This window comes from Channa argus, chromosome 19 (genome assembly GCF_033026475.1).
Source record: "Channa argus isolate prfri chromosome 19, Channa argus male v1.0, whole genome shotgun sequence".
Classification (NCBI taxonomy): Eukaryota; Metazoa; Chordata; class Actinopteri; order Anabantiformes; family Channidae; genus Channa; species Channa argus.
Window position 1 is genome coordinate 15,912,451 of NC_090215.1, and position 15,029 is coordinate 15,927,479.

At 41.3% G+C, this 15,029-nt stretch overlaps 1 protein-coding gene across 1 annotated transcript in view; it reads right to left on the reverse strand.

Annotated features, from left to right (window-relative positions):
- Positions 1-15,029, reverse strand: part of LOC137104934 (cadherin-7-like) — a 91,734-nt gene that overhangs the window by 14,692 nt on the left and 62,013 nt on the right. The window contains exons 7-9 of the mRNA XM_067486825.1: positions 12,766-13,019; positions 11,611-11,747; positions 8,867-8,988 (exon numbers count right to left, since the gene is read on the reverse strand). Coding sequence (XP_067342926.1) covers positions 8,867-8,988; positions 11,611-11,747; positions 12,766-13,019 — 513 coding nt within the window. The remainder of the gene's footprint in view (positions 1-8,866; positions 8,989-11,610; positions 11,748-12,765; positions 13,020-15,029) is intronic.

Here is a 15,029-nt window from a genome sequence, read left to right on the forward strand (position 1 = left end):
ACACCGACGATGAATCCTATACACAATTTGAACCCTTTGATGTCCTTTGAATATTGCAGATGGATTCAGAGCTTATCTCTGGGAAGGATTTTATTCTTCACAGCTGAATGAAGGGACTGTAAATCATCCCTAAATCAAACACTTTGTAATGTATAATACCTTTCATTAGTCTGGCTCTGATGCAAGGCATTCCACAGAACCTCTGGTGGGGAATTCTCTAATGGGTTGAGTAGGAGACAGGACGAGAGAGGCATGGATGTAGACATAAATTCTTACTCAAAGACATTAACAGTGGCAGCAGAGTGGTGTCTGTCGCAAGGCAGGACTGCGAAGGCCTATGAATCACAGAATTAAAGGGTTTTTGAGTTTACACATGACTGCGCATCAGATCAAAGATGATATAAAAGGACAAAGGTCGGATCTTGTCTAGGAAGTCTGTATTTGTTGCTTTGCAGGATGTGAAGTAGGAGATGTGCAGCAGAGGCAGACACTGTTTACTTATTATATATATATATATTTTCACTGGTGGTGCTAACACTGTGAGGATAGCTGTCACCACATATTCATTACAAGTTATAAGATTCCACCAAATAGCACACGGTTTCAAGTTGGAGGCTCACTTCCTTCTATTTCTGAGCCAAGGATTCCGAATGCTTTATGAGTTTTAGGAGGCAAGGGGGCTTCTAATGAAAGTTACAACATCCAGCGGTATCATGGGAAATGTAGGATGCCGTGTTTTTAGAGATTGGCCAACCGTAGAAACTAAACGCTTGCAGGACAATTTAGACCATATCTTCTTTAATCTGGCTTTAGCAGGACCCCCCAACATTTCGTAAACGGCATGCTAAATCACTGGGGTAACTTCAGAGTATACAATTATACATCCATTCATTATCTGTGACCGCTTGTCCTGTTTTCAGGGTCGCTGGGGGGTGGGGGGGTCTGGAGCCTATCCCAGCTGTGATTGGAAAAGAGGCAGGGTACATCCTGAACAGGTCTCAAGTCCATCTCAGGGCTGATACAGGGAGACATACATAGACAGACACGCACATTTACACCTACAGCCAATTTGGAGTCACCAATTAACCTACCATGCATGGTTTTGGACTGTGGGAGGAAAATTGCCCATAGCTCTGAAAAAGAGCATAAACGGCTGTTTGTGTCTCACACATCAGCTGTGATTGCAGTACGAGACATTTATGAAAAGCTTTTACAGTAAATGTGCCCTTAACTTGGCTCAAATTCAGTTCAGTGATGTTTACAAAAGATATTGATATTGTATACAAAAAGGTTTATACAATACAATATAAAATACAATATAAAATTGTTTGTCTTAAACATCAAATTTAGATTGTATTTTATTTTTTTACAATTTTGTCTTGTTTTAGTTTTAAAGATGATTGATCATTTGTTATTAAATTGTTATTCAGTGTAGTCGAAGAAGATTTTGGATTAATATGTTTCCACATTAATTTGCATTTCACTTAATTGTTTAGTGTTTATGTTTGTATGTTTTGTTGTTGTCAAAAATATCAACCTAACCATAATTGTGGTTGTTTTCATTTTTGATGATGAAATTAACAATTTAGGCTTCATCCACAGTCTTGATTGGTTGCTATGGATCAGATATTTAATCAAAAGCATGTTCAACTCATGTACAGTAAGTTATAAAAATGTACACTGCACAAGTTATATAAACACATACATTTTTATGAGAAGCTTGGTATTTCCTATATTTCTTTCAAAGAGATTGAAGCACCAAACCTCATGAATACCAACTAAAATGTGTTAATAGCATTGGTAAGGAATGATTTTAGCATATTTTGTTAAATAATAAAAAAAATAGTAAATGTGTTTACATTCTTTTAACTAAGCTGTGGTGTATAATGGGTTCGTATTGGCACCAACACCTCGTTTGGTACTTATTTTACTCTTCAAACAACAAACCTGAATACCTGCTTCAGATGTGATCAAAGATACATCCTTTAATGCAAAGCCAAATTTGAAGTCTGGACACTCTAGTGTAGTGGTTTGCATTCGGCTTTCTTGAGGCATCGCACCACCTGGATAATTAAGTTGAATCTTCACAGACCAAATACTGACTCATGCAGTAATACTACATATAACATCTTGGCAACTAAAAATGTATCTGTTCTCACAGGTGTGCGCTTCAAACAATCAAGATTCAAGTCTCCGAAACACCTAAAGCATGTTAGTGAACTACGCTGACCGTAATTCACGGCGCCAGTGGCAGGAAGCGTCTGTGCCCCTTGGAGCTGCGGCGTGGCTGCGCCGACTGCAGACAGACCCTCGGAAATGTGGCCTCTCTAATGAGAAGGAGTAATGTCAGCTAATGTAGCATGGCTAGACTGAGAGATTTTGGCGTTTGAACATCTCAAGAGTGTGAAGGTATCTGATAGAAATCGGAGAGATGGCGAGTTTCCTCTCTGGTGCACTGCTTTTTAACATCTACGTCGCCAGTTGCCTTGCAAGTGTAATTATCCGATTGTGAGCTGCATATGATTGGGTTCAGAGCCGAGAGCCTTTCATTTAGGCCACCTAAAGCCCGGCTGGCAAATGAGTCATACAATAAGATCAAGCAAGCCACTTGAAAGTTGAACTAAGAGTATAAATAAGCATTGCATCAAATAGGTGGCACTTGTTACCATGGCGATGACAGCTGTCACCAGGGGTTGTGTTGATGAGGGAAGTGGTGGGCCTGCAGTTTTCACACCCCTCGCTCTGCGCCGCTCTGTGGCTGCTTCCTATGACATCGACGCCCCGAACGTCAGCCGCATGTGACACCACAACTTTCAACGTTCATGGACAGCTCGGCGGCACCCGCTCACACGTCCCCCCCCCCCCCCCCCGCTGTCATCACACGCTCACATGCACATGTACAACTTTAATGACAATCAATATGTGCCTTTCAACAAATGTCATTTTTCCATCTCTTTTCGCTTCTTCGGAGCCGGCGCGCTCGTTTCACATCGATCATGTGAATCAGATGCTGAGATTTATCTTGTCACAACCGTGTTTGTTGGCGTGATCCCGACGAGCCAGAACTGCTGAGGCTAAAGTGATCTCCTGGAGAGAACTGAGATTAAATTTGCTCCATGTTCTGTCTTTTTATAGAACAGACAGTATTGTGCCACACACTAATATTTTACGCATCCCTTGTGCCTTGACATATCTGTTTTCATCTCCCACCTTGATGCAACACCTATAACAAACTGATAATTTGAATGACGACTGGAGGTGTGAAGATTTTTTTTTTTTTTGTTATGTTGTTTGTCTGACTGATGTGACAGCTGAGGCTGTAGATAGAAGGTGGGTAGTGAGATTGTTTTGATGAGACAGGACAAAAAAAAAAAAGATGCTGGAAGTGTTCTTGACCAAGGGGTTGACAAGAAGTGTGATCCCCCCAAACACTGTCCTCACTGCTGCAATTTAAAATGGCTTGAGAGTGTCAGGAATATAAAACCATGTTGATGGAAAATTCCAGTCCTTTTTGTGTCCTAGGGCAAGACACTGACCCCAAAGTTGCTCCCGGTGGGTCAGGTGAGCACCTTGCATGTCAGCCACCGCCATCGGTGTGCGCGTGAGTGTGTGAATGGGAATCAATTAGTGTAATTGGCAACAGGTCAATAACATGACTGGGTAAAAAAAGAGCAGGTCAGAGAGGCAGAAGCAAAGACAAATAAAAACAAATATTTTCAGAAATATGTTCCCTTAAATTAAATGGTGAAGACTTTAAAGACCCCACCATCTACACTATATAATAACATCAAAAGATTTAAGGAGTCAGGAGGAATCTCTGTGCACATGGGAGAAGGCTGAGGGTCAAAACTTGATGCGTGTGATCTTCGGGCCATCAGGCGGCACTAGATAAATGATTCTCTACTGGACCTCACTGCATGGGCTCAGGAACGCTTCCAGAAATCCCTGTCTGTGAACACAGTTTGCTGTGCCATCCACAAAAGTAAGTTAAAGCTGTATCATGCAAAGAAGAAGCCATATGTGAACACGATCCAGAAACGCCGCCGTGTCCTCTGGGCCAAAGCTCATTTAAAATAGTCTGAGGCAAAATGGAAAACTGTTCTGTGGTCAGATGGAGTTTTAGGAGAGGAATGTTGTCCCATTCTTGTCTGATGAAGGATTCTCGGTAGGTAGGTGCTGAATAACTAACCGCACATTGTAGCAGTGGACAAAGAACAGAAGGCAGAAGTGCAGCAGTGCCAGGTGACAGCAACATGAAGAAGAAGGAGTGTGAGAAGCACTGAGGCCTGACAGAGGAAGAGGAGTAGTGAGGGCAGTAGAGGTTGGGTTTCAATAATAATGGCTAACTTTTAAATTTGAGCCCAGACACATTGAAGCAATATTTGCCTCTGATATGCTGAATTAGACCTGATCCACATCTTGAACTTTTTTTTGGATTCTTGGCCTTTGCTGGTCAAAGTTTTACACATGTGCAGCCTTTAATCTGCCCTCTGACACCTATGTCATGCTGATCACTGGTTGCCCAGTTGCATATGGAGTCACTCATTGCTGGGAAGTTTCTCCTGTTTGTCCTCCACCACACAGTTTCCCTTTCCACGCTCTTGGTATCTTACCACTGCCTGTTTACCTCTGAACTTATTCTTGATAGTTTGTTCCTTGGTGTCTGGACTGCGTTTTGCTGAGAGTTTTTTTTTATTTCTTCTCTTTGTTACATAACCACAGAGTTCGGCTTTTAGAGTTGCTACTAATTTAGCTGCTTTGTGATTTTGTGTCGAGTCCACTTTAGATTCCTATCTGCTTCATTAGTTAACTTCTGTCCCTGTTTCCATTTCCTTTAGTTGCAGGTTGGAAGTCACTTCAGTGGGGTTTACTGTAGCTTGTTTGCAGCTTTGCAAGTACTCACATTCAAGGTTCTTTCTTTATTACCTAGAGCTTCTAGTAATGATTTGAGGAGAATGCTCTTGTGCATCTGGTTAAGTGTAGCATTAAGTATCAAGTCTCAGGGTTTTGATATTCAGTTACCAAACCATGTTAAATAGCAAGCTCCAACTTTTCCAAGTTGGGATGTTATGAACACTTAGTTTTAGGTACTGGTTTCCATGTTACTAGGTCTTGTTAGTCTTCCACTCAGGATGTATCCTTTCCTTAATAAAGTCCAAGTATTAAACTCAGTATTCTGCCCCTAGACCTGTCTCTGTGGTTAAAATGTGAGGGAGCTAAAGTAGCTTTTAGCCTTTCCTGTTTGCAGTCTACTGTATGAATCCAAATTATAAGTAGCCTACCTTTTCTTTGTTTCTTTTTCTTAAGGTGGATTTATGGATGGTCATTCATCGTGGACGAATAATGTCCTTGGGATGTATAAGTTACACTCGGTCTAAAAATATGTTTATCACGTCTGTGTGTGGAGATTTGACTGAGTTATGCCTCACAGAAGGAGTATGAGGTTTGATACAAATTGCAGCAATCTGGCACTGGGGGGTTTGTATCTAAATTGCTTTTATGAGCTCTTTGTCACAACTCTAACTGCTGGCCGCTGTTGGTAAACGAGGCAAACCACAATAACTTCCCACTGAGTTTTCTTTTTTTTTTGCACGCACCTGTCTCTTTCACCTCACGCAGTATCTCAGCCTCCCCCCACCCACCGCTCCCCAGTTTAAAAACCTCTGTTCACGACCAGCCGGCATTCACAAATCTCTGGTGATGCCGAGCCTCCTCGGGGATGCTGCGGGAGTGCCGGGAGGGGCAGGGGGAGCAGATTGGTGGCAGCAGAATGCCAAGTCCACTCATGTATGTAATGGTTACACTGAAGTGATTGTACAACGTGACCTCCCTCCCCACCGTTCCCACTACCCCTGCCCCCTCCACCCCATCATAATATCAATTAATATTATGGCAGAAGACAGACGCACCGATGATCCGTAACAAGTGGCATCTCTGGAGAGAGCCAGTGCCACGAGACGGCCTTAATTAGGCCTGAAAAATGGCAGGTTATTCCATCCATGCACTCCCTGTTAATCTGTGCTACAGAGCCACAGAGTCAACCCTGGCCCCAACTGGCAAATGTTATTATTTCATCTTTGTCGCAGCCGTGAATAAGCCAATGGGCGTGACAGCCAGTGGGTGGCCTAAGAATTTCAACAAAGCTTACAGGGAAGCAGGCGCAGTTGGTACAACCTGTTCGCTGCGATGGCCGGACATACAGTACACAGCAGGGGTATTTTAATTAATTAGGAATCAGGGAGGTGGTGGAGCAAACATCTGACAGGTACAAGTCTACACAGTCTGCCTGCTAACAGACAGCCGACACCTAGTTGTAATTCAAGCAATGTTCCCGCATTCAAATGTCAACCCATCTCCTTTCCTTTGCTCTCTATGTGTTTTGGGGTGTAAATTTCATCATGAAATTTCCATTTTGCCTGCCTTCATTATTCAGTCTGAAGGTGCAATCCCACCGGTACTCTTCAGTGTTGCCTAAACAGAATGGTGCGTTTCAGAGGGACTGAATAGAAATTGGAATTAGTGAAAAGTAAAAATGAGAACAAGAACTTCTTCTAGGAAGTGGTCATTCAACACTAACACTAAGGTGAAGGAGGTTGTACATGATACAAAATGTGGATTTCTGAAAGAATTTATTGCCTGTGACACACAAATGAAAAATGTCTCGAACATATAAAATGTTTTTCAAACAATGCCAATGCTCTTATTAAAACAATTGGGACATTTATTATTTTAGGCAAACATTTTTATACTATGAGATGCATGTTCTCTTAGAAAACTATTATTTTGGAGTCAATCATTTACTATATTTATTTTTTCTATATTCTGTATATTTTGCTGGGTAATGAAAAATCTATATCACAAGTTAATAGAAAATTGGAAAATAAATGCAATTTTTTTTGTCTTTTTGTTCTGTTTGTTTTGTTTACGTCTTGTGATATAATACTCTGTCTTCAGTTTCTTCATTTTTTTTTTTTGTCAGTGTTGAATCCAAGTTGATGTCCCTTCTGCTAACTGTCCACTGTAGCTAACTGACTGAATCAATGTCTGTTCCTTATCTTTGGGGTAGAAAAAAGAATTCATCATTCAGACAAACTTTGTAGTGTTTTACTGCAAAGGTAAAAAACTTTCCCGCGCACACTCTGTATTTTTTTTTTTTGCTGGGAGGACCTGGACCATTTGCACGGTAAAAACTGGCTCCTAGCTATGACAGCTCATTTTATGACTGCTGCACTTTAAGACTACAGACAGAATTTGAATGCATCGCCTCTTCTCCGTGGATGGACAAGGACAAAGGCCTGTGTCACCAGCAGCTTCTAGCTTTGCAGCAAAGTAGCCCATAGCTACACTAGGAGGGACCTCACAGCTCAGCCATCTCTGGCATTGAGTAAGCAATCCGTCGGCTTCAGCTGAGTAATTACAGATTTGCTGTACCTTTTCCTGCTGATGATGCTGTCATGGGCCATGGGTGTTGTTATGTCCCCAGGGCCAGTTAGATTGTTGGGGAATGACTTTTTTTTTTCACTATTGTCATAGTCTATGTGTCATAATTTATCAGGTGCTAGTGGGGAGAAATGTACAAATTATCTGGTGAATATGAAAGTCAAGGTGTATTGACTCGTGATAGATTGTTGCTCGCGTGTTCTCAATTTGATGTCACTGAGCAACAGCAGTCATTTGAGGATAAATTGTAGGATCATTAACCAAAAATAGACATTCGGCTCTGGTTGAGTGCCTTGTTCAATAATGATGGCAATGTCTATTCCAGAAAATACTCTGTACCCTAAGGCTAAAATCTAATGAATTAAATTTAAATTTAGGAGCCTCCTAAAATACCTCAAGGTTTATTGAATTCCATACAAACAACATACTTTGTACAAGTCAAACAGGAAAATGGCTTAAAAAACTCCAAACAGCGGCACAAACCGAAAGTCCAGGATAAGTTCAAGGCCGGAAAAAGAGCTGCATTGTGATCAAGTGTCACGTGCGCAAGGAAAAACAACAACAAAATGCGGACATGACATATAGGCTCTCGTTGCTGCAAATGAAATCATTTGCTATTATTGTTCACTCTCCCGTGCGCACGGCGACAAACAACTGCAAAATAGGAATGCAAATAACATATTTAAAAGGGCCTAATAGGCATTTCCAATAAAATGCATCATTCTGATCAATTGTACTTAGTCAGGTCTACACGCCTCCTTTACCCTTCGCATCTGATTGTATTTTCCAAATGCCAAGAGCAGATGAATCGCTGCCACGGACACACAAGTCATTTACCAACAATGAGGCCAAATGCTAAACACAGGGAAAATGTGATGCATGGCTGAAACTCCTCTGCCCTCCTTCTTTTCCTGGACCAAATCTTCCCTGGTTCCCTTTACACGGTATTGTGATGCATTTCCTCCACAAATGTCCTCTGTGGGCATCGTACAATTACGGCACATGCGACTTTAGAATGGAAAGACGAGCCACTCCATCCCAGCATGAGCTATTGCATTACATTGTGATGTTATTGTGGATTAGGACCACAGCCGGAGTCGAGCACTGTCATTAATTTAGTTGGCTTTGACACTATGAAACGGGAGTAACATCTCTAATGAGCGATAGCACGTACAATACCTGCTATTAAGGCCTAAGGATGTGTCTCATACTAATGATGCCATCTCCCCGGAATGACCTCGAGCTGTGGAGTGGTTATGTGTGCGGTGGACTTGTTTTGAGGAACAAAAAAGACTTTTAATGGCTTTGAGAGTCAGCGGGCCGCTTCTGTGACTCAAACTTCAAGCAAGTGTGGAGAGAGGGGGAAAAAAAAGCAAAAACAGAAAGAAAAAGCTGGACCAACTGCAGAGACATTTCTGGGTCTTACCTGTCCTGGCATGGCATTTTCACAGAGTACAGTTTCATAGTCGATGGCAAAGACTGGGGCATTATCATTAATGTCCAGCACTGTGATGAGAGTGATGCCTTTTCCAATTTGGGTTGGGTCCTCTGCAAGAGACACAGAGAGAGAGAGAGAGAGAGAGAGAGAGAGAGAGAGAGAGAAAAGAGTCCCCGTTCATGTCACAGCACTCAGCAAACTCTTTTAAACACTTTCATTCTGCCTAAACTTTGCGTTGATGCACTTGGCCAAATTATAGAATATTGATCTTTTTGATGTGTTTTAATTAATCACAAAGAAGGGGAGGAAAAAAAGCGCTGCTCTAATGAAATATGCACCATGCTTCCAACAGCTGGCATCCTTACACTCTCCGCTGTGGATCAGCCAAAGTGATTACACTCATTGTCGGGGAAAAAGCGGCGCGCGTGAACGAGCCATCTTGCACCGTGGGCTTCACGCCTCTGTCTGCCTGACACACACTGATGGCTAAATGGCTGCATCTGAGTGCAAGATGATGATTTAGCCTGGCGTCGCCGCCATGCTGGACGGAGATGATGCGCTGACATTCGGGCCAGCTGATTTGATGGTGATAAAAAGGACACGCAGAGCCTCGGGCCACAGACTTTTTGTCATTGGCGAGGTCTGGGCAGAGAGGATGAAATGTGAGTGACTGCATCTCAAATGCACAACATCCCTCAACCACAGAGTCCCTGTAACCTCTTCAGTTACAAAAAAGCCATTTACTATAAATACTGTCATAAGGCGTGCAGTGGATTCCGTTGCCAGTCCGAGGACTCTGCTCCTCGGCTGAAAACAGTGCCACTATGTGTCACTATGTGTCAGAACCCAGTACCTCATGCATGAGGGACTGCTGTGACATTTCATATGCCTATTATTATATGCAGCCTTCTCTTTGTTGCTATATCAGGCAAGTGCTCACACTTGGGAATGAACAGAAGAGCATCTCTCTCTGTGTGTGTGTCTGTGTGTGTGTGTGTGTGTGTGTATGTGTGCTGTTAGATGTAAATAAAAACACATCTTTGAAGCAAAGAGTGATAAAAAGGTGTTGGGAGAAGAAAATGAAAACCCTTTTCCGCACAGTGATCAGTCTGAAGATGTGAAAGCACAGGAACTGCCAGGCTGACAGGCGGCTTGTCTTTTTTAACTTATACTGATGGGACACAGCTGTCTACAGCACTCTCCAGATCCTGTGCTGATCATTGTTGTCTGCTGTGTTTGCGTGATGGCAGTGGAATGATTGGAATGCTGGGAAAAAAAACTCTTAAAAAAAAAAAAAAAATCAAATGGAAAAAAAATTATGCACTCGAGTCCTTGGAGCCACTGAGAGATGAACTTCTTCACATCACATTAACATAGTTCACCCGTGGGTGATTTCGCCCACCCTTAGTCAGCATCTCATCCCCACGGCTCAGGGAGACACGGAGGTCAAAATGACCATCCTGTGCGTCAATTAATATTCTCAGACAGCCCTACAGAAATTCCAGCAATGCTATTGTCCACACAAGACGACTATGGCACATTATGAATTGAATAACAGGTCAGAAAGGATCTCAGGGTCGTCACAGTGTCAGAGACACCAATTAAAACTTTTAGTCATTTTTGGCAAACGCTGGACTGTTCATTGTATTTTGAAGCACCTGAATGAGTTTTTATGGTGTAAACTGTCTAAGTACTTAACTACTTCGCTTAATTACAATGTTGAGGTATTTCCATTTTCTGCTGCATCATACTTCTGATTTCTTTACATTTCAGAGGCTAATCTACTTTTACTCACCTACATTTATTTCACAACTATAGAATTAATAGTTTATGATCATCAAAGCATATGACCAAGGTATTAATGCATCACTAATTATAATTCAATTACATCATAGAAATTGATGTCAAACTAACTATTCTGCATAAAGAGTATTTTTTACTTTTGGCATTTGGCATAATAGTTTTTTACCTTTTCTGAAGTTATATTTTAAATTGAGAACTTTTTTTAACAGTGTTTCGTTTTGACGCCTTTACTTTTGTTTTTTATGATAAGTGTTACTTATGTAGTGTTTGCGCTTCTGATGGAGTGACCCTGCGATGCAACACGAAGTTCCAATAAGAAATTAATGTGTTATAATGTGATCTGAATATTTTTAATGCATGGCAGCTTGGTTGAGCAGATTTTTTTCCAGCTCATTTTTTAAAAATGGCTTGTTTTACAGTGGGACTCTTGTAAAATAGGTCTTGAATATTAAATGGAATGGCTACATGCATGATTTATTTTAGTGTTTAAAAAAGTGCATTTATTTTTTTGTATTCTCAGGCATATTAGGTTTTTTTTAAGCCAAACCACTGTTTGCACTATCAAGCAGTAGCATTTTACTTCTACATCAGAGGGGAAAAGGCTCTTTAAAGCCTCTCATGGCCTTAAAAACAAGTTAGTTTGTTTTTGTTTTTTTTAGCATCTTTATTTTTTAGTAACTGTTGTTATTGAAATCTTTTATGAGCTAATACATGTAGCCTACGTGTTAGAGCAGAAAAACCAACTGCAAAATCCAAACCTTACACTTTTATATTTAGAGTTTCGGGGGTTTAGGAAAGAAACCGTTATAAACCGCATCCACATGTGGAGCTCTGACTGAACAGTTGCTGTTTGGCCGACTCCATTTTAAGCAAATGGACAAATCTGACTTGTGTGGTGTATTGTAGTGTTCGCCGAAAGAAAAACTCACGGCTCTCGATCGCGAAGATGGTGAGGTTATGCACGGAGTTGGCCTCTCGGTCCAGAGGCTTGGCTGTACTGATGACCCCACTCAAAGCGTCCACGTTAAAAAAGCGCTCCAAGTCCGTGTTTCTGTCAATGGAGTACCTGGACACAATCACACAACCAATATACTTTTAAAATTGCTTTTGTATAGTGATATTGATTTGACATTTCAGTGCTCCTGATTTTTAACTGGTTCAGAATTGTGTTCCCGGTTTTTATGACATGTAAGATTTTCCATTATCAGTGTCCTAAATATACAGATAATGAACGCATGCAAAGATTTCTGAAAATTCAAAATGCAGCAGCGACTTGGAGCTTTATAGCACAAGTGAAACAAAACCCTATTAAATTTTTATAAAATTGAGGCCTGTCTACTTGTCCCTCAGCACACAGCACTGATCATACCCTTTCAATACATTGCAACTCATATTTCCAGTGAAAATTACAACTTCAATTAGCCTACATCCAAAGGGTATTATTGCAATGTAATTTGTCTCTCGTGGATGCATTAGTTCCACAATAATTTTAATTTCAACAGATGTGGTGAAATATATTGCAGACGCTGATAACAGTCACAGGAGCAAAAAGAGGCAATTTACAGCTACAATGGTGCAGTAATTTGATTTTCTGATTAAGATTACTAACAATCCTAACAGACCAAGCATGAATACCATACAATATTCATTCAATTAATGCAAAATATGTGGGGAGATGTGTGGGGAGAGTGACACCAGGCAGATTGGCAAGGCAAGTGCTTGTTTTGAGTCATAAATGCCACAGCGCATGTGTTGAGCATTGACCCTTCTGCAGGAATGCCCTTCTCTTGTTCAAGATGGCATTTTACTTTTGCAAATGCTGCACTCCTTAGCCCTCCCACCATCTGGCACTGTCTTTGTGACAGCCACACGGGGACTTTTGTGGGTGTGCAGATGTTTGTAGATGTGCAGTAGCTGAATGAATCAACCCATTACACTTCTTTACTTGGTAGGAGCCTTTGAGAATGTCAGAGCACATTTATTCCAAGAGACAAATCTCTGCAAAGTTAGTTTTTAACAGTTTGGCAAATGAAAGTTAAGCATTACAAACATTCATTCTTTGCAGCATCTTGTAATAGATATACCTGATGGCACTGTTGGAGGTGTCTAGGTCATGGGCAGAGACTCTTCCAATCGAGGTGCCAACTTTGGCATCCTCCGATACAACCATCTTGCTAAGTGGGGAGGAAAACACGGGTGGCTCGTTCACATCTTCCACTGTCACCTTGACTGATGTTGTGTCGCTAAATGGGCCCAAGCTCAAGAAGTCGGAGTCAATATTCCTGTTTGTGGCCTCAATTCTCAAAGAAAAGCTGCTTTTTGTTTCAAAGTCGAGAGGCTGGAGGAGACAGACAGGAAAAACACACATCTTAAGTGAGAGATCTTCACTTTTCTTGTCAATTAAATAAATAAAAAAGCAAGTTGTTCTGCTACGGGGCAACATATCTGGAGTTACTCTGGAAATATAAAGTCTAACCTTCCAAAGCTAGTCCAAGTTTTCATCAGTCAAGGGTTAGTATAGATATGCATGTAAATCTGTAAATCATTCATACAATGCTTGGGTATTGATCCTGCAGTAATTAAGGATGTGAGCCCATTACAATTTAACAGCTATTTGCTGATGGATTATAGTTACTTTGTGCTAAAATTGATTTTAAGAAAAGCAAACAACACGGTAAAAAGGGCTGTGAAATGAATGCTTTAGAAACACTTTGTCATTTCGTCTCTTGTTGAACTCCCCATTGCAACGTATAATATACTGCAGGAGAGCATTGATTTGACACGTTCATTGTCGGTGACTCTCTCCAGTGTTGTAATTGTCTGAGTTTGGCGCAAAAACAAACAAAAGATAAAATTGGCCTGTCTGACAAGAATTGCTGTTGCCCAACAATGGTTCTCTCTCCCATGAAAGAGCCACAGCAATGAACTGTCACATCCATGAGGCCTGAGGAGACCATTTCAAGTCCTCTGAAACCCTGAACCGTGAAGTTTGAAGCTCTGGTGCATCCAAAAGTGAGGCAAGAATGTGCAACAAATTTCCTGTGTAATTGTGTTGGATTCTTTTGACACAGTTTACTTTAATGCGTGTGGATGTCAGTGGACTTATTTATAACAGTGTGGTTCCTATGGTGAAAGACGTTTTTTTGTTTTTTTTAATTGCATAAATGTTCCCACCATCAATCTATTCAGTGATGTGTTTAGAGTCCGCTGGTTTCAGCGAAACTGTGTCCACAGCTGTTTTGGCAGTAAACCTTCCAGTGAACCATAGAGTGCTTTAGTTCAATCAAAGGTGTTGCGGAAAGTCAATGCTGATTTGTCATTAGTGATTATCACTTAATCCAAAGGCACAGAAGACACAGTGAGACAGGTAAAGTGGAGAATCTGGGAGAGGCAGTTATCACAAAGTCATCCAGTAAACAAGCATCTGCTGTCTGGTGCTTACAGATTGCCATGGATCTAGAAACACATGTGACATGATACAAGCAATTTTTCTTGTTGCTACACTAAAGAAACTGCACCAATTAAATGTGACAGTTTTGTTGTCAGTGTATATTACAGTGGACGACAGCTACATCCATACAGCCATTTGCTGAGGTTTGGGCGCAGTGGTAAAAGGTTCAGAACAGTGGTCCAGAAGTACGTCTCAACCCAGCCAGGTCCTCCAGCCATTGGGGAATCCTGATGTGTTCCCAGGCCAGATGAGATGTATAAAATGGTGGGTCTGCCCAGCAATTGAAAAATGAAATGGAGAAATCAGGCATTTCTTATGTTTCTTAAGCTTGTGAGCTACAACCATCTGGTTTCTCATACTGACGAGCTTGCACTGTTGCTTGATCTGCTCTTCCTGAACCCTTTCAGATGACTTAATCGGGAGGAGTTTCCGTAAGAAGACCCACACCAAGAATCCATTAGTTGGATCTGAGCTTATCTATCCTGTCTGTGTTACACTGCTCCGTGACCTGTCGAACAACTTTGTTATATGACCATCGCAATTCAGCCTGCAGCTTCCAGCAGGGTCATCAACAGACACTGATGAAGGCAATAAAGTTGTTTGACAATCTTCAAGTGTTGCAATTTGATCTTTTAAGTTTATGACCCCACGTCCATGCACCTTGGCAGCAGGTGGGATTGCGCCTGAGGTTCTTCTTTTGCTAAGAAACTACAGTGCCCATGTTCATGGCAAAGGTACATGTTACTGTACACAGAGCCATGGCTTGGTTTTTAACAGTGAAGCTCTAGGGCACAGAGGTTTGCATTCACAGGCAAACTTTTATTAGAGTCAATTAGTTGTTGGTTTTGGTCTTTTCTTAGTCTTTATTGACAGTACGAAGAATATTGAGTATTGCAA